This window comes from Arachis hypogaea, chromosome 18, assembly GCF_003086295.3.
Source record: "Arachis hypogaea cultivar Tifrunner chromosome 18, arahy.Tifrunner.gnm2.J5K5, whole genome shotgun sequence".
Taxonomy (NCBI): Eukaryota; Viridiplantae; Streptophyta; class Magnoliopsida; order Fabales; family Fabaceae; genus Arachis; species Arachis hypogaea.
Genome location: NC_092053.1, coordinates 120,617,774 through 120,643,220, shown reverse-complemented (window position 1 = coordinate 120,643,220; position 25,447 = coordinate 120,617,774). Strand labels below are relative to the sequence as shown.

The 25,447-nt window shown below is 30.0% G+C and overlaps 1 protein-coding gene across 1 annotated transcript; it reads right to left on the bottom strand.

Annotated features, from left to right (window-relative positions):
* Window positions 1-13: 13 nt before the first annotated feature.
* On the bottom strand, window positions 14-4,811 carry LOC112769011 (probable pectinesterase/pectinesterase inhibitor 25). Its single transcript, XM_025813403.3, has 3 exons — window positions 3,623-4,811; window positions 1,490-1,862; window positions 14-922 (listed from the first exon to the last, which is right to left on the bottom strand). The coding sequence occupies exons 1-3, from the start codon at window positions 4,688-4,690 to the stop codon at window positions 228-230; spliced, it is 2,136 nt and encodes a 711-aa protein (XP_025669188.1). The 5' UTR covers window positions 4,691-4,811; the 3' UTR covers window positions 14-227.
* Window positions 4,812-25,447: the final 20,636 nt, after the last annotated feature.

Below are 25,447 nucleotides of genomic sequence, written 5' to 3'. Positions count from 1 at the left end.
CTCATACATAAAATTTTAATCGGTTATAAACCAGTCATTATTTCAATAGTTTCTTGTATCGATATCAGCACCATCATTAATCATTTTGTGTTAAAAATATGTTGCTCCCTTTCCTTTTTCAAAAGATAACTTTGATTTCTCGTCACAATAGCTACATGTCTACATATTGCATATAACAAATAAAAAATCAAATTCAATATTCAGTATGTAAAATGATAGCAATCTAATTAATCTTCTAGGCCTGCAGTGTATGGTATATCAGTGTAAGGAAGCCATGTATCTCCCAAGGTAAAATTAAGAACAGTGAAATTCCAAGCTTGAGTAGCATTCAACAAGTTGTAACCCTTCCATTTTACTCTGTTACTTGTACCAGCACCAGGACCATAGTTATTAAATTCACCATAGAAGAGTGTGTCTAACCCAACGGTCCCATTCCACTCTAACCATCCAGAAGGGCTAATCAAGTCACCAATATATGACTGCATATAAACCGTCCTCGAGTACTCTTTCCACGGCCTACCTAAGTAATTCGGCGTGGATTCCACGTCGGCCGCCAAGTCAGGGGCGGCCTGGATGGTGCAATTTTGGATTGAGATTCCGGTGTTTTGGTTTGGATCCGTCCGGCCTTGCGCCGTGACGGAGTTTTTCTGGTTAGTCATTGGCTTTCTTGCGTAGATGTTGCAGCTCTGGAAAACTACGGCTGCGTTACCAAAGATGAAGTCTACCGTTCCATAGATGTCACATTCTCTGTAAAATTGTCTGAGAGAGTGAACGTAGAGTGTGTCTTGATATCCTTCAAAACTGCATCGGTAGAATGTGGAGAGATCAGCGTTGCTTCTAAGTGCTACTGCTTGGTGCTTCTCAGGGCCAGCTGTGTTTCTGAATGTAATATCTACTGCCATGAATCTATCTCCAGAAACAGCTGCATTAGGACATATATAAGGACTCAGAAATCTTTGGTGCACGTATATTTGTAACTTTTGTTAGCAAATCTATTTAATGAAAGAGTAAAGCTAGATGAACAGTAAACTTTATTGTTTTTAGTTAGCAGATAATAGTCATAAGTATGTTGTTGTATTGTTAGACTAAAAGTATTAGATTGATAGCTAAAAGTATTGATTAATATAAGATAATATTATTGCCTTTTAACTTTTTTCATAATTTAAAATTTCACTTCTATTTATAGTTTTAAAATCTAACACATCCATTTAACATCCATTTAAGTAAGAGCTTTTTTTGAATTTACTTAAATTTTTGTATAGATCTTCTTTTCGCTTTTTATTTATTTTATGATTTTTTTTAAGCGATACTAAAAATTAAATTTTAGATTTTTCGATCATAAAATTCTAATATCATGTTATGAAATTATTTCTCTAAAAAATTTAAACTGATAAATAGAAACACTTAAATAGTTATATTTCTAACAACAGTTTACACACACTAAATGAAATTTGAGAAAAGAAAAAAGAGAAATAATTAATTTACTTACCAAAAGTTGAAGAATTGAAAGTTGTCCAACCATCTATGACACTATGATTCCCTGTGATGACAGTCTTATTGATACCATCTCCAACAAGCAAAATGTTAGTCTTTTGTTTGGGGATAGTGACATATTCCTCGTAGCACCCTTCTGTGACATAGATAAGGAAATAGCCATCTTCTGATCTTGAATTGTTCGGAGCAAAAGCAATGGCGTCTCCAATGGAAGTGAAGTTCCCTGTCCCATCAATGCTCACAATCACATAGCTGTTCAGTAGAATTCCTTTGCTGTTGTTATTGCTTTCCTCAAGAATCCTTTCGCTTTTCCTTGTACAATTGAATGATGATTCTTTGCAACTATTATTAGTTGTTGTGTGAAGAAACTGCACCAAAGTATAATGCTTCTAATGTTAGACTGAGAGTAAAAAATAAAATATTTAAAATTATTTTATATAACATATATAACATTCGTAATTACATATTTATATACATGATAGACAACACAAGAGTTACAATTATGTTATATGTACATACAAAATTACTTATCAAATTAGTTATTTATATAAAATATATATTAAAATAAAAAATATAAATATTATGATGATATATAAAAAAACTAGAATAAATATAAAATTGTCTCATAAAAGAATAAAATAATTTTATTTTGATACTATATTTATGAATATTATAAATATTATATTATTTTTTTATGTGTCTTATACTAAAATTTTTTATTTTTTGATAATAAATTGCACTCTAAATTTTATTGTTATAAAGGTAGTTTTGATAATATAAATTCGTACCCCGGAAACTACATTATTAAACTAAAATATATAGATAATTATAATTTTTAACCTTTTTATTTGGAAAGAATAATATAAACTTTATATTTGTTTATCTTAACATATTTAAACAATAATGTCATAGAAATACGCAACGTAAATATCAAAGTAATTACTACGTACATAAGTTTAAGATTTATATAATGGCATCTTGTTTCTTGTATGTTTATTATGAGAAGATGCTAGCTGGAGAGTATTTTGGGAGTTGCATGCATGTGCATGTGGTGATGCCAATACCATAATTAACAACTTAATTAACAAGTACCCTCCAAGTGACCAATTATAAACTTGTCAGATTATCTCACACGGTTTACAAAGTCAAAACAAACCTGGTTGACCCGAATCCAAGGTATTCTAGGATCTGGTTGAATTTCTTTTTTTATTTATTACTACACACACTTGCTACTCTATTATTAGAAGCTGAAATAGCCGGTCAAAGGCTTTTTTATTATAGGTAAACAATAAGTTAATATTTTTTACAATAATAATTTAAATCTATAATATTTTTGTCATTCACTACTTTATTAGTTGATTGTTATCAAAGAAAAATTGGATCCAACTAACAAAAGTGATTTTTTATTCATATAAAAGTTGCAATTTTCTTGTCAAAAAAATCTTTTAAAAGATAAATTTATCATATTTATCTCTTCTTTTCCTTATTTGTTTGACTAATTATTAACCGAAAAAATTTAATTTTCTATTTTCTATGTTCAAAAATATATATTTTGAATAATTAAAACAGTACATGTTTATCATTAATTTATTTTTTTAGATAAATAATTAATGACAGTAACGTGAATACGCTTTTCATGCAAAATTATAAAAAAATAATATTTTGAGAGAGGTAAAGAGATTAGCTAAATACACAGTCTTATATCCAAAATAAAAAAAATTTAGTTTTAACACTTTTTTTAATCAATATTAACAAATGTTCTAGGTTAGTATTTTTTTTATATTATTAGAATTTAGAATTTACATTTAAAATTTGAGTTTTAAGATTTAATCAATATCATATTTTTTGTCTAAAGAAAGTTTAGGGCAACATTTTTATTAAAATTTGATCCGCACTTAATCATAAAATAAAGTAATTTTACACCATTAAATATCATCTTATACCATTAAAAATACTAATAATAACTAATTAATGACTACACATCACAAATTTTATATACCCCTATCTCTCCTCTTTTATATATTCTATGTAAAAGTATTTTTATTAATGAAATATTAATAAAATTTTGTTAATTACCTAATATTCTTCCGTTCAAATATGTTAGAGAGGGAGAGATGGAGACAGTTACCTTAATGAGCTTCTTCAGAGGCTGTCTAACTTTGTAGTCATTAGTAGGGAGACCATGCTTTCTTGTCTTATGCTTCTTCCTATTCTTGTTCAGAGCCTCCGTAACCAACCCAAGCGACACACTATACAGTTGCTTCACATCGTTCAGAGGCACCGCGAGCGCGTCTGCGATGTTACTCTTCGCCGCCACCAACCCATCATAGCAAGTGTAGTGGTTAGTAGCCACCGCACTGAGATACGTTTCGATGTCCTCTACCAATTCCTCATTTCTATTGCTGTCTAATGAGGTCGCAGATTTGAGGTTGTCGGAGACGGTTTGGAGGTAGTCTACGTTGAGTTGGTTGAGGTCGCGGCAGTCGTCGAGAGCCGAGATCTCGGCTTGGTTGAGGTAAGAAGACGACTTGTGGTGGAGGAAGTCATCGAACGCTTTTGCGAGCTTCTTGACTTTTTTGAGGCTTTGTTTGATGGAGAATTTCCCTAAGTTGTATGGATCGGATGGTGACGAGCGAATGGATTTTAGAATGGAGCGGCAGAGTTTTGGGTACAGTGTAGACTGGCAGGCTTCTTTGGAGGAAGGAGAAGGAGGAGGAGAAACTGGAGAAGGAGAGGGAGGAGCTGAAGAGGTAGAAGGTGGTAGTGGAGACGGAGGAGGGGAGTGTTTTGAAGGCGGAGAAGGAGGGGTAAGCATTGGAGCTGGAGAAGGCGAGGGATGAGAGGAAGGGGAAGGTGGAGGAGGAGGAGCATATTTTCGAGGAAAATAAGGAGGAGGTGGAGAAGAAGTTGGAGGTGGAGGAGGGAAATATTTTAGAGCCGAAGCAGGTGGAGGCAGTGAAGGAGGAGGAGGAGGTGGAGCATCTTTTCGAGTCGAAGAAGAAGGTGGAGGTGGAGGAGGAAAATGTTTTTGAGCCGAAGCAGGCGGAGGCAATGAAGTAGGAGGAGGAGGAGGAGGAGGAGGAGGGGCGTTTTTTGATGGAGATTGTTGTTGGGCTTGTAGTAATGGTACAATGAGGAATAAAAGGAAGAGAACAAAGGAGAAGGAGGGTGATGATGGCATTGATGGGATTTTCATTATTGTATTACGGTGTGTTATTGAGAATGAATAATTTAGCTTGCAAGCTTTGAGAGTTGAGTTAGTGAATATGATGTGTGAAGAGAGTTTGTGTGTTTGTGTTTAGGGTTGGAATGATGATGGGGATTTATAGGCACATAGTCACGTTGTTAACAAGAAGCATGCATATGCGATGTTGATTATTGCCATGTCTTGTGGGTGAGAGCACACACAACCTTAATTAGAATAATGTTTGATGTAGAATGGAATGAGGAGTGAAAACGAAGAATAATTGAATAAACTTGAAAAGCTATTTATTAAATGAGAAAATATAGGGACAATACGAAAACCAAACAACGTAAATAACAAACTAAAAATTAAAGCGTGTTGCTAGGTAGATAATGTGGAGTGCGAATAACGTGAATAACAAGCTGTATTTTGGATTTACTATAACAAAAAAAATATTTTATCTCATTTATTTATTATAATTTTAGTCTCTTATCTTTCACTTTTTTCTGTGGAGTGCGAATAACGTGAATAACGAGCTGTATTTTGGATTTACTATAACAAAAAAAAATATTCTATCTCATTTATTTATTACAATTTTAGTTTCTTATCTTTTACTTTTTTCTCCTTTTATCGCAGTTATTTTATTTCTTTTTTTTTTTGTTGTTGTGCTATTACTAATGCATCTCACCACCGTCTGAAGAAGCAACATGCCACACTGCCATTGCACCTTCTTTTTCCATGCGTCGCGCTGCTCCTGTATTCTTTGCAACCGATGCTATCGATGCACCTTCTTCTTCCTTGCGTCGCACCCCTGCTCTCAACGCCGCCGTTGCATCTTCTTCTTCCATCTGTCTCGTCGTCCCTATTCTTCCTACAAGCGACGCTGCTGCATGCGCCTTCTTCTCTCCTCCATGATGTCGCACTGTTGCCAAGCCAGAAGCCTTGTTTCGCTGCTGCTCCAACGCTGCACTTCGGCCCTTATTTCCATGCAACTGTGTCGTGTCTTCACCACTTTCATCGCATGCCGCTTTGCTTTGTTCACCCAAATGGTATGACCCAAATAAACATCCACATCTTAGTGAAAAGAACCATCTGCATACATAGTAAAATAAACATTCTGCGGAACATGTGCATGCAGAATCAAGCAAATCAAGTAAAATATCAATGGTATACCCAAATAAACATCTACTTTAGAATGAAAAGAACTATCCGCATACATAATAAAATAAACATCCAACTTAGTTGATAACAAACAAGTAACAAGACAATAGCTGTGAGGGGCACCGGGTCACGATACAGTAGTAGCAGCAATAGCACAGGATTGCAAGAGAGTGGTTATGGCAAAAATAAAAAAAGTTTAAAATTTTGATTAAACTTAATTAAATAAAAAATTTGACTTTTTAAAATTAAAATTAACTTTCATTTTTTAACCTATTGTTTACGTTGTTCAGAAAAAAGTGTTATTTTCTTATACTTTCTCAAAATCAATGAATTTTGAATTAATTATTAAAATAAAATCATATTCTCAAATAACTAATGTAATCAATTTTTGAATTTGAATAATTAAGATTAGGCAACATAACCTCCTCTCAACACTTCGTAACACCACGTCTCCATTCCATCTCAACTCTCCTACCCCTCTTCCGCTCACACCGCTGTTGAGCCCGATGGTCCTCCCCCTCCGTCGCTCAGCCCGACGCGCCTCTTCCTCCGTCGCGTAACCTGACGCGCCTCCCCAGCCACCTCCGCAGTGCGCCGTCACTAATTGTTGAAGCTATCTTACGTTCTTTCCTCATAACGTCGACATTGCAGGAGGAGGCAAGCGACGTGATCACGTTGAATCCTCGTTATTCTGCTGCCGCTGTCTCCGTTCAACCTTGCGCCATTGTTGCCTCCTCGCGCCGCAGCTGCGATTGTCACGCCACTCTTCCCTTGCAGAGTTGCTGCGGAGTCGCACCACCTGCCGCCGTTGCTGTCTCGCGATCTTGAGGGGTGCCACAGCTGTTGTCTCACACTCCTCTCCCGTGTTACTGCGTCATGCCGTGTGTCTTCCCTCGCATCGCCATCCTCCCTCCGCTGCCGTTCTTCTTCTTCTTCCGCCGCTGTGATTTGTTTTTTTTTTCGATGTGTTTTGTATGTTTCTTTTGCTCTTAGTTGGATATTTCGTTTTATTGTAAATGAATTTTTTTAGTATAAGATTGTCGATGTTTTTTTGTTCCTAGGTGGATGTTTCTTTTTATTGGCGGTGGCGGCGTGATACGAAAGGCGCGCGGCGGTGAAATGGATGCAGTGAAAATAGGGTTTATGGTATGTGAAGGTGAAGATAGATAATGAAGAAGGTGAAAGGTGAAAGTCAAATTAAAAATAAAGATGGTTAATTACATTGGAATGTTTTTTTTTATGTTTAGTCGGTCTGGAGTGCAACCCGTTATTTACGTTGTTCGCACCCGTATTGTCTACCTAGCGGAATTGTAAATAAATATATAAATGCTAGGTTTGTTTTTTAGAAATATTGTATCACTACTAGAAAAATAACTTTTAACAATTATTTATTTTGCTTTTAATAGCAATAAAAATAGTTGTTGATATATTTATCAGTAATTAGACATTAATCATCTTATACTTTGTTGCTAAAATTTTTTTTACGATAATTATACAATTGCTCTTCAAGACCTTTTTAATAGTCACAGAAAGTATATAAGGATGCGATTGAAAGGGAGTAAATTAGTTATATGTGGTAGTCGATTAGTCATACTAAATTTACTAATCAAGGTTGACGTCTAGCAACAGTCATTGATGACCCAATAGTATGAAGTAATAATATTTTTACTAAAAACTCAATAAGAACAAAAATATAGCTCCTTCTATCTTTTCAGTTCTTGTCTAAGTTTTAGAGTACGGTTTGATGGTCAAACTCTAACTTATTACCATTATTATAATGAATTGTGAATGACTTAAGAAATACATCGCTTTATTCATTCAAACCCCTTGGCCAAGGTATTGTTTAATTCATTCATTATAATCGTAGAGCTCAAACTCATTACCATAGTTGATAGATTTCATATTGACTAATCATTAATTCTACAAGTATTTAAATCATACCCAATATCCATTCAACTAGCACTGTAGGGTATTTACTGTCCGAAATTAAAGTATAACAAATACATTATTAATTACTATGATAGTCATAGGTTAAAGAAAATTCTAATATTAGTCATACTAATTTTATTGCTGAATACCGTCGAGTTTACTGCTGAAATTATCGTCGAAATAAATCCGATGGTATAAATCTCGTCGGTAATTGTTTACCGGCAGATTTTTTCGTCCAACGCTAATTACTGTCAGAAAATTTCTGTTGATAACTTTTACCGTCGAATTTTTTTCGGTAAATCCGATGATAATATATTATTAATTAATAATTAAATTTATAACTACCGGCAGATTTAACTGACGAAAAACTTAAATTTTAAAATATTTTATTTAAAAATTCAATATATAATTTAAAATATTCAAATTCAATAATTTTTAAACTAATAAATTAAAATAATAAACACAGAATTTAAAACACAAAATCATCAAAATAGAATTCAAAATTAGAATTATAAACAAATTTTCAAATACAAAATCATCAAAACAGAATTAAACAAAGTCATAAATCAAAACAGAATTAAAAAATTCTAAATAAAAATAGAATTTAAAAAAATCTTAAATCAAAACAAAATTAAAAAAGAAACTCAATCAAAACAGAATTAAAAAAAACTCTAATAATGTTTGTTTGTATGATATATCAATAAAAAAAATTTTGCCTTATTGTTGTAGGATTCTTCCTCCTCATTGTGCCTTCGAGTCTGTGTTTAAACAATCTAGACAACTATATCATTTAAAACTTGTTAAGAGGTAGTTTCATAATTCACTAATAATTTAATTCATTGTAATATGTCTAATACTAATAATTGACCAAAACAACATAATACACAAGTAAACATACAATTCGAAATCTAAAATATTATAGAGGCATATCACGGAACACTTAGTGTACATGAATTTAAACAAGAATAATTAGCACAATTTAAACAAATCAAATGTCTGAATTTTTCAATTTTAAGCACAATAGTCTAAAATCAATTAAGAATTATCATCCAAATCATCAAACACTACCGAACTCAAGAATTAGAATAACATGTTCAAAATTTACTAACTAAAGCTAATTCTAATTTGAAAATCCTAATTCAAACTAAGCTAACCTAAAAATTTAAGTCCAATTAAATTTAAACGGAATCCAAACAACAAAATTAAAATTAACCTAAAGACTTCATTGGCTGCAAGAGAAAAAAGAAAATAGAACCTGGTGCAAATTGACAAAATGAGTTGCAGGGGAAGAGGAGGATGCTATTTGAACCTAGAAATCGAGTATCTAGCAATTGCGATGGGCAGACAGATTGAATGTAGTGATGCAACAGAGACGGTCAAAAGTGCGCCGGCGATGCTAACGGTGGCGCCAGAGGTAGTGAACAATGTAGCACGACACAAATGAAGGACCGTGACGCAAACATTAAGCATAAATGTAGGGTTAGGGTTTAGAAAATGCCAACAATGTCAAAAAAATAGAAGAAGGAAGGGAAGATGACATACCTGGATGAAGGAGAAAGGGTAGCATCGTAGTTGACAGAGGCAAGCGGCGGCGGCAGCGAAAAACAGAGGCAACAACTCGCAGGGGAGAAACAAGCTCTTCCATGGCAGAAATAAGCTCCAGGTGGACACTCCTCGACGGCGACGATGGCTGGAGTAGTGCACTACAAGAATTTGACAAATTAGCGACGAATTTTTGCGAGAAATATTTTTTGTCACTAATCTGCCACTAACTTGCGAGGAATTAGTGACGCACTAACGACAAAATTAATGAGCGGTCACAAAATATCCGAACTTGATAAAAGCGAGTGATTAGCGAGAGATTCACGAGTAAGTTAGTTTCTCGTAGATTGACTTTTGTAGCTAAAAAAGAGCGGAGAAAATTTTCTCGCTAATTTGTCACAAATTAATTAGTGACTGACAATGTTCTAGCAAATCAATCACTTAAGGGTTCAATCGAATAAAAGTAAAGTAGCGAGGGATATTATTGTCACTATTCCGTCGCAAGTGTTTGATATACAATCAGCGAGAAACAATTCACACACTAGTTCATCGCTAAATAAACTTTATGTGAAAAGGCTAATTAGTGAGAAACAATGTTACTAGCTAATCCGTCACAAAGACTTGAAATGCATTTTGTGATGGAAAAATTCCTAGCTAATTTGTCACTAAAGTTTTTATTTTTAGCGAGCAACTAGTTTCTCGCTAATTTGTTGCATAATATTGTAAAAATTCAAAATTAGGGTAGCGACAGAAAACAGTCGTCACTAACTCATCGCAACGGATAAATCATTCAGCTAGGGAAGTGTTCCTTGCTAATTAGTCGCTAAAGTGGAAATACGGATATTGAGTGCCTAGTACCTAAGTAGCGAAAAATTTGTGATCGTTTAACAACTGACACCCTTCGTTCGCTGATTTCAAGTCGCTAATTAGCGGGCGAAATACATTTGTCGCTAAGTTATCGCAATTTTAATTTAGCGAGCGATTTGGCAACTGCAATCTTGTCACAAAGCAAAAGCTATATCCTACCTATTTTGTAGCAAATTACTCGCTAATCTCGTTGGAAATTCGTCACATAGTTTTAACAACTCCAAAGCTAACCGAGAAAAGTTTAGAAGTAACTGGTCGCAATTAAGTCACTAATCAAAAGCTTATTTAGTGAGGAATTAGCGACTGATTAACAACTGTTAGACTTTTCTTGCTTATTTTATGTTGCTACTAATTTGTGAGAAAAAATGTTAGTCCTTATTCTGTCCTTATTTCATGTTAATATTAATCGCTAACCTTTATATAAATCCATAGAAAATTCATGGAATTGCTAAGCACGCTAATGTAATTTGTCATAATTTTGTCACTAATCTAAAGTTATTTTAAATGAGAGAATAATTAAAGTCCCAAAGTTGTGACTAATAATTAGCTAGCTAATTTTTAATAACTAATAATTTACAGTATTCTAGCAAGATGTTAATTCTAAAAAATGTTACAAACAACTAAAATCAAAAGATTTTTCTTAAAAAAGATTTTTTTTTCCTGTTAGATCACAAATTAGTTATTATTTTTAATGGAAAGTTTGCTGTTAATTTGAATTGAAGTTTTAAATTAATATATTTTAAAGACAAGTTTAAAAATAGGAGCATAATATTGATATTTTCAATCACAAAATATACTAGAGAATATATAATAGATAAGATAATTAAATTGTTATATATAAGGATTTATTTGTATATGATTATTATTAATTAGAATCATTTTAGAATTCATTCAATAAAGATTAATTTGAGCTAGCTCTTGAATTAATTAGGATCGTCAAAATGAGTCAAATCTGTCGGACTAACTCGTTTACTTGACTTAAATAGATGGATATTTGACTCTAAAATCAAACTCATAAAAATACAAGTCTAAACGACTTAGCCATAGTTATCAGAACCGAACCGGTCGGCTAGTTCAACCAAAAAATCAGTGAACCGATATCCTATCCGGTTTGGTTCATTATTAAGATTGGGCTTGCAATTAACTCGGTCAATGACGGTCAAACCCTTGAAAACCGGGTGATTTTGTCGCGAATCGAAGTCGGTTTAGTCGGTTGACCCGCACTTCCTCCTTGACCCGCAGGGTGTGGATAACTATAGGAGCATCTATTTGAATCCCCTTCAAAAAGTGGCGTCTCTAGCGTTCGATCCTTAAACCTGAGAGTGAGTAAAAGATGGATATTTGACTTAAATAGATAAATATTTGACTCTAAAATCAAACTCGTAAAAATGCAAGTCTAAACGACTTAGCCATAGTTATCAAAATCGGACCGGACTGACCGGTTCGACTGAAAAATCAGTGAACCGATGTCCAATCCGATTCGGTTCATTATTAAGATCGGACTTGCAATTAACTCGGTCAACGGCAGTCAAATAGTTAAAAACCGAACGGTTTCATCACAAACCGAACTCGATTTAGGCAGTTATCCCACACTTTCATCTTGACCCACGCACTCCACTTGTAGACTAGCAGGGTGTGGATCGCTATAGAAGCATCTATTTGAATCTCCTTCAAAAAGTGGCTCTCTAAGGTTAGCCTCCATCTCATTGTGACAAGTGAATCTTCAATAGATGTAATGCTTATAATTATATATATACCATATTATTTTATATGTACCAATAGTAGATTTTTTATTGGAGAATTATAGTGTACAGATTGGAGGATACAGATATTTTTTTTGGAGTTATTTTGTGGTGACAGGTGTCCAGGAAGAGCCGCTTGTTCGCTGAAAGAGGTGACGTGAAGCGTGCACGAAGCCGAATAGCTCGTGTTGGGAGGGAATTAGCTCCGTTTGGGAAGGAGGTGCTGTGCTTGGATGGGGGGAATTGGGCCTGGCTGGACTGGACTCCATATTCCATACAAGGCCTTGGATGAAGGTGGGCTGTGAGAGAATCATGGTTGAAAGGGTGGGATGGGTTTTCAGTAAGTAAGTAACGGGTATATGACCCCTTGACCCGAAAAAAGAAGAAAAAAAATAAATAAAAGCTTGCATAACCCAATTGAAGGCAGAAAAAAAAAAGAGACACTTTGATAAAGATGTTTAAAATAGGGGTGAGCACAGGTAGCAGGTATCCGATTATCCGTCTGAACCCAAACCGAACTAATTAAATTGGTTCTGAAACCAACGGGTAATCGGGTCTAACTCGAACCAAATCGATGGCTTTTGTTAGTGATTGGTTCGGATATCGGTTTTGGGGGTGCGGAACCCGAACCAACCCGCGAACCCAATTATATATTAATTAAATAAAAAAATAGATATGGCTTTTCCATTAGACAATGATTATTCATTATTAATATGTTTGGATTTTAATGAGTTTAGTTTTTAATGTATTTGGTATTTAACATGTTTGGATTATTTCTATTGATGTTACATGTTTATTGTACTTGTTGAATTTTTAAGATAAAAATTTAGTTTTTTTTATGAATTTCAAAGTCATCGGGTACCCAATTACCCGAACCGAATCAATCCGTTCTTAATCGGTTTGGTTTGGTTCGGGTATATGTACAAAAAAATGCAAATCCAAACCAAACCGAACCAATTACATTTTGATCGGTTCGATTCTAATTTTATCATAAACTCGAACCAAACTGACCCGTGTTCACCCCTAGTTTAAAACGTTTTTTTTAAAGATGTTTGTTATTAACTAAAATTTAATACATATAATTAATTAAACTATATTATTTTTGTCAAAATTAGATAAGACAAATTGATTTGGTCAAAAAATCAGTAAACCAAATCTTGAATCGATTTAAATTAATATTCTTTTTTATAGAAAATGACTGCAATAACGTTATTATAGAAAATTACTAAAATATTTTTATTATATATTTTTTAAATTTTAAAAATCCTAAATACTAACCCTATAACGACACAAAGAAAAGGAAAGAGTTAAAATTTAGGGTTCTTAAAATATATATATAAAAGAATATTTAGTCATTTTTTACAATAGAAATATTATAATTATTTTTTATAAAACTTATTAATTTAGACCGGTTCAAGGTATAGTTTATCAATTTTTTGACCAAATCAATTTATCTTATCTAATTTTAATAAAAATAACATAAATTAATCAGTTATATGTATTGAATTTTAATTACTTAAAAACATCTTTAAAAAAAGACGTTTTAAGCGTCTTTAGCTAAGTGGCTCCAAAAAAAAAAAAAGAAGAGAAAGAATATATGCGCCTGCACGAAATTTTTGGTGACCACTGAAGACTTAGTTTATTTAGCAGGCAGTAGTTATTTTGGTGTTGTATTTATTATAGGATAATTTTATATAATTTAAAAAGTAATGAATAAAGATATGATTGAACAAATATTAAATATCTGAGTAGGCACTACTGGATTAACAGTAAAAATATAATTTATGCAGTATCACAGGAATGTTGAGATATAAAAATATGTTGAAGTGAATACAGTTTAGCTGCAGTTTAGATATGTTAATTCTATTTATTTGTTAGAACGTTGACTAAATAAGATAGTGAAATATTCAAATATGTAAGTATACTGGTTGGCGATATAATGATTGAACGTTGTATAAGACGACTATTTTTTTTAGGTATGGAAGTAAGAGTAGTGATATAATGAAACACTATAATTTTTGGTATTGTACAAAATTGTGGAAGGTATAAAAATCGGACGGTCCAATTAGTGAACCTCAATTTCATTTAATTTCTTTTTAACACAAATCGGATAGTCCAATTTGTGTACCATCTACTAATCGGACGGTCCAATTTCTACTTCTCTAATTAAGCAATTCCACATTTGAGAATAATACCCCATCAATCCACATTTTTATAAAAATACCGTTGTAACTCCAATATCAAAAACAAAGTTCGTATTTACATTATAGAGTTTGATCATAGCTACAGCAGAATTGAAGTTAAAGCATGTCATTTAATAGCTCATTATTCATTCAGCTTTCACTCTCATAAATCAGTAAATATTCCCTTTCTTAATTCATGTATCTCGTTTGGTGAAATAACACCGTAACACTATATTAATACCAATAGGCAATAACAATATTAATTAGCTAAGACAAAAATATTAATTAACTAAAATATGAATTTAATTTTAATTGGTATAATTATTTTTTAAAAAATTATGGCATATTTAATTGATGGGAAAAATTGATAACTAATTCTATATAATATATATCGAAGAGAACTTTTTTCTTGTATAATTCAAAAATAAAAAGTAATTTATATGATTTTCTTTAATTCATTTGTAAACTAATACTTTGAGAGAAATTTTTGAGAACTAGCAATTTTTAGTAGTTTTGGTCATTATTTAGCTAGTACAAATATTAAATTATTTTTAACAAATAAATTTTATTATTTTATGTATATAAATTTTGAAAAATATATGTATAAACTGTATTGATTTATGTGTACAAAATTTTAGTAAATATAAATGTAAAGTATATATTTTTGTGTGTAAAATATCTATAAATATAATTATAAATTATTGTTGGTTAAAAATAATAATATTTGCTAGTAGTGATGTAACATTGCTCATATTTTAATTCAACTTACTATTTTTTTATCCCTAATTCTGTATCCTTTTTAATTACTTGTAAATTTTTTTATCCATATATATATATAATGCTTAAAATTGTTAATAATAATACTAATAACATTTTATTTATTCAATTATGAAGTATATTTAAAAATTGGCATTATGTTTTCAATTATTTACATACTTATTTAACTATTTTTTTTTATTAATCTGCTAAATACTTTTAAAGTCTAATAGTATTTAATTTATATATTGGTACATGTATTAAAATAGCTAAAAATACAAACAAAGAAAAATTTTATAAGAAGAGTCTAATTATACAATGTTTATATACAAATGGTCCTTGGGTGTGACAGTAGAAAAATTGACTTGATTTTTTTTTAATTTACAATTAAGTGAAATAATTACATGAGCGAAAAAATTTAGAATAAAAAATTGGAGAGTTATGTATTTATAATGTACGTTGTCTTTGATTCTTAGAGTAAAAAGCACAATTCAACTTTTTTATAATATTTTTTAATCGTATATAAATTAATTAAAAAATATTTAAATTTTTTAAATTAAATTTAAAGTTCTAATTTCTATTACAATTAAAAAACTTTAACCCTAAAAATAATTACTTTAGGATATAAAAATTAAATATGAAGATCATGAACTCACTTTGAATTAATACTTTGTTATTGATTTTATTTAATTAATAAATACTACATACTAGTTAATATGTACAATTTAGATACTAGGACAATAATTAACACAAACAATAATTACATACACCAATGTTTTGAATAGGATCTACCCAATTCTATTTAGGACAAATCCAGATTCTGACCAAATCTGAATTTGACTAGAATTCATCGTAGCTTTCAACAGCCAAAAAAAGAAAACTAAGACACTTTGAATTCATCGTAAAATAAAGTTTAAAACTCTGAGTGACTTAAAATAACAATAGTATATGACGTCCGAATTCAGGACAATTTCAACTTGACCAAACAGTAAAACATACGAAGGAATACAATTTACAATGGCTAACAAAAAAAGAAAACTAAGACACTTTGAAACACACTTCCAATTCAGTTCGACTCGGTTCGTCGCTGGTAGTTGCTCGCTGCTTCTCGACAGTCGCTACCCTACACCCTCTGTCAGTGTTCTTTCTTGGTTCTGCCTTGTCGTGTCTCGTCTGTCTCTTGATGTTATGGTGTGGTGTTTTATTTTGATTTATTGTGTCGTGATTATTGTATGTGAATCTGTTTGTCAGTTTAGTGCGTAACTTAGTAGACATATTTGTATTAATTTATATTTCATGATAAATTTATGTCTTAATTATTTAATTTACTGATAGGTTTCACTTAACTGATGTAATATCATACCCTTAAATCTTTATACTTTTTAAATTAGTTTTTATATCATAATATCAATATTTATTAAAAGAATTAAATTGTTTTTTAATGTTAACATACCTAAGATTTATATTATTATATTCATAATGAGTAATGTAGTTATATCTCGGTAATAGTATCATGTACTTAAGGTTTAAAGTGTTCTATTTGAATCTAAAAAAGTTTCATTTAGCATCAATTTAGTCCCATAGTGAGGTCAAAGTTAAATAATTAACAGAATATCCCACATAACAACAGTACAAGAACAAAATCGATAATTTGGAGAACAAGTACAAACTACAGAGGCACAAAATCAACCATTGATGCATCAATACATTTATTTATAATTCTCTTTAGTTTTATAGAAAATATTTTATTTATATTGTAAGAAAAATAATAAATAAATGTATTGATGTATCCATGGTTGATTTTGTGCCTCAAGAGTCTGTATTGTTCTCCAAATTATCGATTTTGTTCTTGTACTGTTGTTATGTAGGACATTCCGTTAATTATTTAACTTTGACCTCACTGTGGGACTAAATTGATGCTAAATGAAACTTTTTTGGATTCAAATAGAACACTTTAAACCTTAAAAACTAAAACAGAATTACGCCCAAACATAAGAGACCAATTTAGTACTTTACCCTATTTTTTATTTAATGTAAGAAGAATATACATTAATATCGCAAAACTAATAGTAACATATAAAAAAAATGTTAACAAAAATTGTGAAAAAATAATAATTTATTAATTATAAAAATTATTGAAGGATACTTTGAAAAAAAATTAATTTAATGATTAAATAACATTTGTAACTATTGATTCCTTAATATGTTTATGCCCGTAAAATAATTCGTTATAATTGTTTTTAGGATTACTCAGACGGGATTCTATTTTTAATAGTTACCTATGTCAGTTATGTATTTGCAATTAATAGGGTTTCCTTCAATGTTAGCAGACTAGTGAAGCTAAGACCCAACTACTAGCTTTCCTACACTTTTTTTGCTGAACCCCCCAACATGGCCCACGTTGTAAGCCTCCAATCAACGGAATGCAGGATTCTCAAAACCCCGTTCCATCTCACCCAACGAAGCCGGCTCATTTGCCCATTCCATCAGCGCCCTCAACTTCTTCAGAGCCAGCTGCTTCCTGATCATGAGAACAACACGTGTCAAATGCTGAAATAAGATGATTGTAGATCTGTATATCTGTACAGAATAACATCTGTACACTAGTGCGACCCTTTTTTATTATATTTACTCATTATTTCATCTATTATATAAAAGTATGAATTATATCATAATTTACATATAATTTAATTAAATTAAATTTAAATAATATAAAATGTTATTATCATTTATTTTTTTTAATATTTAAAATTTGATTTTATTATAATTTTATATATTTATTAAATTATTATTGGATTAAACGGTTCGACCAATAACCCACCGGTTGAACCACTGACCCAATGATCTAGTAATTTGACTAGATTGATTGTTGGTTCGGTTTTGATAGTTATAGACTTAGTTCGATTAACCATAAAAAATAGTGAATTAAGATTTTTCATGTTTATTAAAAAAATTTTTATCTATCTTATAATTTTTTTAAATTTATTTTTTTGTAAAAAATCAAAATAAAAATTTAAAAACAAAAGAAAAAAATTAATAACTCAAAAAACAAAATAAATTATATTAATTTAAAAAAATTAATTTATTGTTGATTAAATAATTTATTATTCTGTTTTTGGTTTTCATTCACTGATGTGCTGTTATTTACTGATGTTATTTTTTCGTGACATTTTTGCAGTTTGATCACAGTATAAGTGACAATATTGGTAAAACTGAAGGTGGAATTGGCGGACATGTTCTTTGTGCAATTGATATTACAAGTTTTAGGTGTTGTTTGCATTTTTGATTTTTTTTTTTTAAATTTTCAATGTGAAATGAGGAACCAAGATGTGTATTTTTCGCTTTTGCTTGCATACTTTACTAATTAAGTCATCTTATTTCGAGCTATTGAAAAGATAGAGTAGGCATTTGATCAAGCCCAAATGCTTGGTTATTATCAGGTTAAGCTTCAATACTTACTTTCTTGAAACATGGTTTGAACTTTTTTAAACGTGTATAATTTTGATGAATTAATTTATTCTGTATGTGATATTTTTTAGTTTAATGACTAAAATAAAAAAATGAGGTTTATTTTAGTATAGCGACATACTTACTATTGATGATGGTGACAAATTAAAGACTCTATTGCGACTAAAATATTTATGAGATATTTATCGATTTGTTACTAGTTTAAAAGGAAATTGCAATGATATTTTATGATAGTATTATAACTAATTGATTACATATTATTTCCTAGCAAGTTAGCGACTACATCATAACTCTACTTTCACTTTAAAATAGCTATTGTTTAGCGACAAAATTCTTACAAATTTGATTAAGGATTTTCAAAGATTAGCTATAGATTTGCTACAAAATGTGACAGATTTGCGATCATATTAGCGGATAACTTGTGACGAGTTAGGTTCGAAAAAATTCCTTGTTAATTAGTGTCAACTAAACATTCCATTTTGTCTACGAAGTTAGCTTGCATTTAGCGATGAGTCTGTTGCAGCAGAGTTTGTCGCAGCAGAGTTTGTCGCTAATTAGCGACTACTGTTTAGTCTATTTCTTCTATGGAATTAGCTTTTACTTTAGTGATGGATTTGCGACTATCTATTCGGTAGCTAAAAAACTTTCCGATGAATTAACGACTGTTCTGTTTGCCTCACTGATCTGCGACTTGTAATTAGCGAGGAAAGCATTAGTTGCTACGCGGTAGCTAATCCGTCCCAAATTATATTTTGCGTCAGATTAGTGATGATTTTACGAATCTTTTTTGTGGTAGCTAATCGGCCATATTCTTGTAGTGGTGGCGGTCGATGGCGGCGAAATGGCAGCGAATGGTGGCAATTGGGGCTGACGGCGAGAGAAAAGAGAAAGGGGAGAGAATGGAGTGAGGTTAATGATGTTGCAAAATGGAAGGAAAGGGTTTGCAAATTTGAATTTAGGATCACTTTTACCAGCAGATATACCATCGAAAAAATCTGTCAGTACCGCACAGCCTGTGTCCAGAACGGCGTGCTTCATTTAATTACCTTACCGTCAGATTTTTTTTCTAAATTCGACGGTAATGATCACGCCAATTTTTATTTTTTTCTTCCAATTATTACCGGCAAATTTACGTACCGTTGAAAAATCAAATCTGACGGTAACTTTTTACCCGACGAATTTATTGTCAAATTCGCTGATAAATCCGACGGTATTCAGCGTTTTTATTGTAGTGGAGTGTCCTAATTCTTGGTAAAGAATTATTTAATTATTATTTTTATTAGATCAAATAAATACTTATATTAATTCAAATAAAATATTATTATATTCTTTATTAGCACTATGAATATAATAATATGATAATTAAGAATATTAAATAATTAATTATTTATTCTATGATGAGTTTTAAATATAGATAAGATTCTAATTGATTCTGTTTTAAATTAAGTTGTAATTTTTTTCATAAGATTTGATCTTAAAACCAGTTACTAATCTCATACTATATGTATATACATGATAATAGAAACACACTAATTTTTTCTTTTACCTCTTATACAAATGGGTATGTCTAAAATGAGTTCAACACTTATGTGCTTATTGAATGTGCCACATTTATATAGACCATTAGATTTTATTAGATTAAAATCAAAGGCTAATATAAAAGAAGAGTATTGATGGACTCTAATAAATACAAAATATCATAGTACATAAATAAATACTTTAAATAACAACAAAATTTTTTATTTTTAAATAATTAAATATAAAATATATAAATACAAAATATCTGAATATTTTTTATTTATTAAAATTAATTATTATACAAAATTTTTTTATAATACTAAAAAATTATATTAAAATAATATTTTAAATTATAACTTAAAAATATAAAATAATTAAAATTTTATTTTATATTACTTGACAAATAACTATATTATTATATTCAAAATTTATTAATTAATTATTTTTATTAAAGATAATATTATATAATATAATTTTTATAAAAATATTTTAAAGTTGTGAAGAGGGAATGCGAGTCGTCGCGCGCCTTCAAAATAAAGTTGTGAGGGAGAGAGAGCCAATGATGCCGGTGCGAGGGAGAGATCCGATTCGTCGTCGCCGCCAGTGGGAGGGAGAGATTAGGGATGATTCGGTGAGGGTTTAGAGAGAGAGAGAGCGCGCTTTCCAATCTAGTTGTGAAGGAGAGACAGAGACAGCAACACCGCCATGCCGATGCGAGGAAAAGCGGGGATGTCGTCGGAGGGAGACGGAGGCTACTGTTTGGTGACGTGAAGACTAGAGAAAGAGGGCTAGAGGGAGAGGGAGAGGGAGGCAGCGCTGCTGTGCTGTGGCTGTGGGTGTTCACAAATGAAACCCTAAACTCATGTTAGTTCCATATATATATGATAGTGTAAATGACTAGAATGTCCTTCAAAAAAAATTTTGCTAGCCCGCCGGGCCAGCCCGCCCCGCCCCGCCAAAGCCCGCGGGTTTGGCGGTGCGGATCTGGCGGATTTTTTAAAAATGGCGGGTTCAAAATCTCGCCCCGGCCCGCCTTTTTTGGCGGTTTTGGCGGTTTGACCCGGCGGGTTCGACCCGTTTTGCCACCCCTATTCAATAAGCACATAAGTGTTGAACTCATTTTAGACATACCCTATATAAATAGTCTAATTTTTCGTGAAAAATTTTTTGTATAAAGAATTACAAAAAAATTTTCAATTAAATTTGTTGGTCAAAAAATTAACAACAAGAATCAATTTCGGTATAGATACACATAATATCTTCGTAATCCTCCAATTAGTTAGCAAGTTATTTTGGATATGGGAGCCACTCAGATAAAGACGCCTAAAACGTTTTTTTTAAAAGATGTTTTTCAGTAATTAAAATTTAACATATATAATTGATTAAATCATGTTATTTTTGTCAAAATTAGGCTAGACAAATTGATTTAACCGAAAAAATGGTGAATTAAATCTTGATCTGGTCTAAATTAATATTATTTTTTATAAAAAATGACTATAATACTCTTATTATAGAGAATGATTAAAATACTCTTATTATATATATATATATATATATATATATATATATATATATTAATTTTAAAAATTCTAAATCCTAACCCTACAATAAAAAAAGGATTGAAATTTAGAATTTTTAAAATTAATATATATAATAAAAGTATTTTAGTCATTTTCTATAAAAAAATAATATTAATTTAGACCAGTTCAAGATTTGATTCACTATTTTTCAGTCAAATCAATTTGTCTAGCCTAATTTTAATAAAAATAACACAATTTAATTGATTATATAAATTAAATTTTAATTATTAAAAAATATTTTTATAAAAAGACATTTTTAACGTCTTTATCTGAGTGCTCCCTTTGGATATAGCTAATTCAATTAGAAGTGATTTTTACCCGTGTCTATATGAGGCTAAACCACTTGTATATGTTAAGAGTTAGTTTTTGACAAGTTATTATGAGAAAATACATTCCTACGTTCTTCACTAGAAGCTCCACTCTACACACTGGTTCGTCTCTCCGCACCGCTGCAAGCCTGCAATTATGTTTTCCATATGAAAAATGATATTTGAACTATACTTTTTATCCACAATTTTTGTTCAACTTTTTTTTATGGTAAAAATCATAAATTTTTTTTTTATCTTTTCTCATTTTTATTAATCACTTTAAATACTAAAAATGAAAAATATATAAAAGTGGTGTAGATAAATATGGGGCATAAACATACAGTTTACTTCCCATCTTGGCTTGCTGTCTATAAACCTTACAATACTAATAATTTATTTATCTATTTATTATTATAGAAGGACTTAGGAATAAGTCGCCCCTACTTATGCGCTCTGCACTCAAATGATTTAAATTGGTCATATGATCGAACACGTTGAATAGATCAAATCTATGAGAAACACCTCATAATTTTAGAGTTATATATATATGTGTGTGCATGAAGAATATGTATTAATTATTAAGGGGAGAGAATAAGGGGGTGTGGGTGTGTCGGTTGGGGCATGCAAAAAATGCAACGATTAATCTAGGACGTAGATTTTGGAATTATGGATGGCAAAAAGAAATTTGCAAAAGCAGGTACCCTCAAAAATTATCTATCATTGGGGAGGTTAGCCAAATCTCTATGAAAATGAGGATTTATTTTCGTAAATAAAGGTATCTGTTTTATAGAGATGTGTTAAATCTTTCCGAAGAGTGAAATTACTAAAATTAAATGCTGTAAGTTATATATATTAAAAACTTTTTTATTTTATTTTTATTATATTTGTTGGATATTTACTATTTATGTTCGTTGATGATGCTTTTTTGGTGACTTTATGTTGATGATGTTAAATTTAAAAAAAATAGAAATTAAAATCTATGAATAACCGCAGATATTCACCCTCCGCCAAGAAAAAAAACGGAAAATTTATAACAAAAACAGAAAGTATTTAACCAACCTTAATTAGGTCGTATTACCCAGCCATATATAATAACTCATATATGCCGTTTGAGGATGAAACACTTTTTGATTTTTGGGACCACTGCTGAATCTTTCATCCTTCTCATAAAATGTGTATCGTCAAGATTGAATTCAAGACTCTTCACATGCTCAACTTGTATTATATTCCACATACTATATAGCTTCTTTTAAGGAAAAGGAAAACACAACTAGTATTTTACTTTTATTACTTTTTGTGGATCATCTTTCTCTAACGTATTATAGTTTGGTGCAACCCATCAAGTTAGGTATTTTTTTCCCCCCAAAGATGTTCATTATTGAACAAAGTAATTAATTATTGAGAGTCTATTACAGCTAACATTTATCACTTTTAAAATAAAAATATTTAAAATTCAAGTACATGAAGGAGGTTTAATATATATGAGAGAGAGAATCTGTTTTTTCCTTAACGATGAGCTTCATATTATATTTATTTGACAGCCTATATATTACATAGTGTTAGTTAAAATTAGTTGCTATATGTTAGTTTTTTAATATTATTGTTAATGATTTCATTTTGTAATATTTTATAAATTTAAATTATTTTATTAATCTTTATAGTTTCATCTATTAAAATTTGTAATTAATTCTCTATACTTTAAAAATTTTTAATTGTGTAAACTACTAGTTTCAAAATTTTAATAACGTAACATTATTATCATTTTAAAAACATTTAACTTAACAAAATATTCTGAGAAACTAAGACATATTTGCTAATGGTGTAAGATAGATAAAGATATTTTTGTAATATTTATTGTTAAAAATAATCTAATTATAAATTTAAAATTGTTGTAGGAATTCAATTAAAAATTTTTAAAATATAAAGATTTAATTACAAATTTAAAAAATTTATAAAAATTAACAATAAAATAATTTAACCTTTTATATATTCAAGATAAAATTTAAAACTCTCAACCTTTTAATTAAAGGAACAAGTGATAATATCCACATGATTACCTATGAAATTAGCAATAGAGATCGTCTTTTCAGTTAAATTTTATTGAGTATTTCTAACTTTTGTAGGTTAGTATGTCTAGTTTTTCAAGGAAAGATATAGTTACACACAAGTTTTTAGTATGATGATTGTTTTTCTATAAAATTACTGTGAAGTTTTGAATCTAGAACTAGTTATGGATTAGTAAATACACAGACAAGCAAAAAATTTAATTGATACTAATCCCACAGGAAAATCTGGCATAGCTTATATATTATATTTTCAGGCCTCGTTAAAATATATAGGAAAAATTAGTCTGAATTGTTTTGGTTAGCTTCTTTCCACAGTGATGATTTCTTTTCTTTTTCCTTTTTGCCTATTATTATTATTATTATTATTATTATTATTATTATTATTATTATTATTATTATTATTATTATTATTATTATTACACGTATGTACACACGTTGAAGGGCACGGCATTTCATCATGCATGCAAGAGGGGAAAAAATATTTCCATAAATTTTTATGTCATTAAGGATTTTAAGCAGCTTCAAACAAAAGGAAATATAAGTAATAAGCATTTTGCTAACAATTTTTCTAGGAGTATTAATTAAAGTGATGTTTGAAAAAAAAATATATTTTCAAAAAATTAAATAATAAATTTTTTTAATATATTTATTTATTCATTAAAAAGAAGCTAACAAATTTTCATTTTTATTATGATAATAATAATTTAATAACTACCCTTAGAATATTTGTTTGCATAAATCTAAGGCTAATTTCTTTTGAAATTGTAAAGTAAACGGTGTAATAGAGGTTATTATGTAGATTTGGTATAATGCATGGACATGGGTTGAATCGACATTAGAATAAATTGTCATTTACGATTTAAAAAAGAAAAAAAAATCACAAAATATAACTAACTATTTTATAAAAAGACAAAATTTTGTCCGTAGCGAAATCGAAAGTTAAGTTTTTTTTATGGATAATTTTATTTTTTTTAGTTTCAGCCGTTAATCATTAATCAAATGGTTTTTGACCTTTTTTTTTTTTTTCATATTTTCTGTCTTCTATAAAACCGTTTAAATCGTATATAACGATTTAAATGTAAATCGTTATTAATTCTATATTTGTAAATAACACACTTAAATTCTAATTCTTTCATATTACACATATCTAATGGTCATATTAAAAATAAAAACCGTAATAATAATCAACTAGCTAGCGTAAGCATGCATATCATGAAAGCAATATTGAGAAATAATGTTTGTACTAGCTAGTTTTTGCATATATTATTTTATAAGTTTATCTATTTTGTGTCTTAAAGGAATATGCTAAGATTATAAAATTAAAAAAAATTATTAGAAATATAAAAAAATAATGATATATATTCAAGTCTTTTTATGAATCAAGTCTAATCAAGTTAAATAATAAAATTTAGAATAATATTAATTATAATTAATTTTTGTTATGTTAAACTAATTTAATTTAATTTAATTATTAAAAAGACTTGAATGTGTAGTTCATATAAAAATAAATTTAAATTTTTAATATATTTGTTTTGTATTTATTAAATAAAAATATTTAAATTTTTCATTAATAATAAATTTATTATGTGTTTTTCGGATACATATTAATTAAATTTTTATTTTATTTATTTTTTATTAATAGCTGTTAA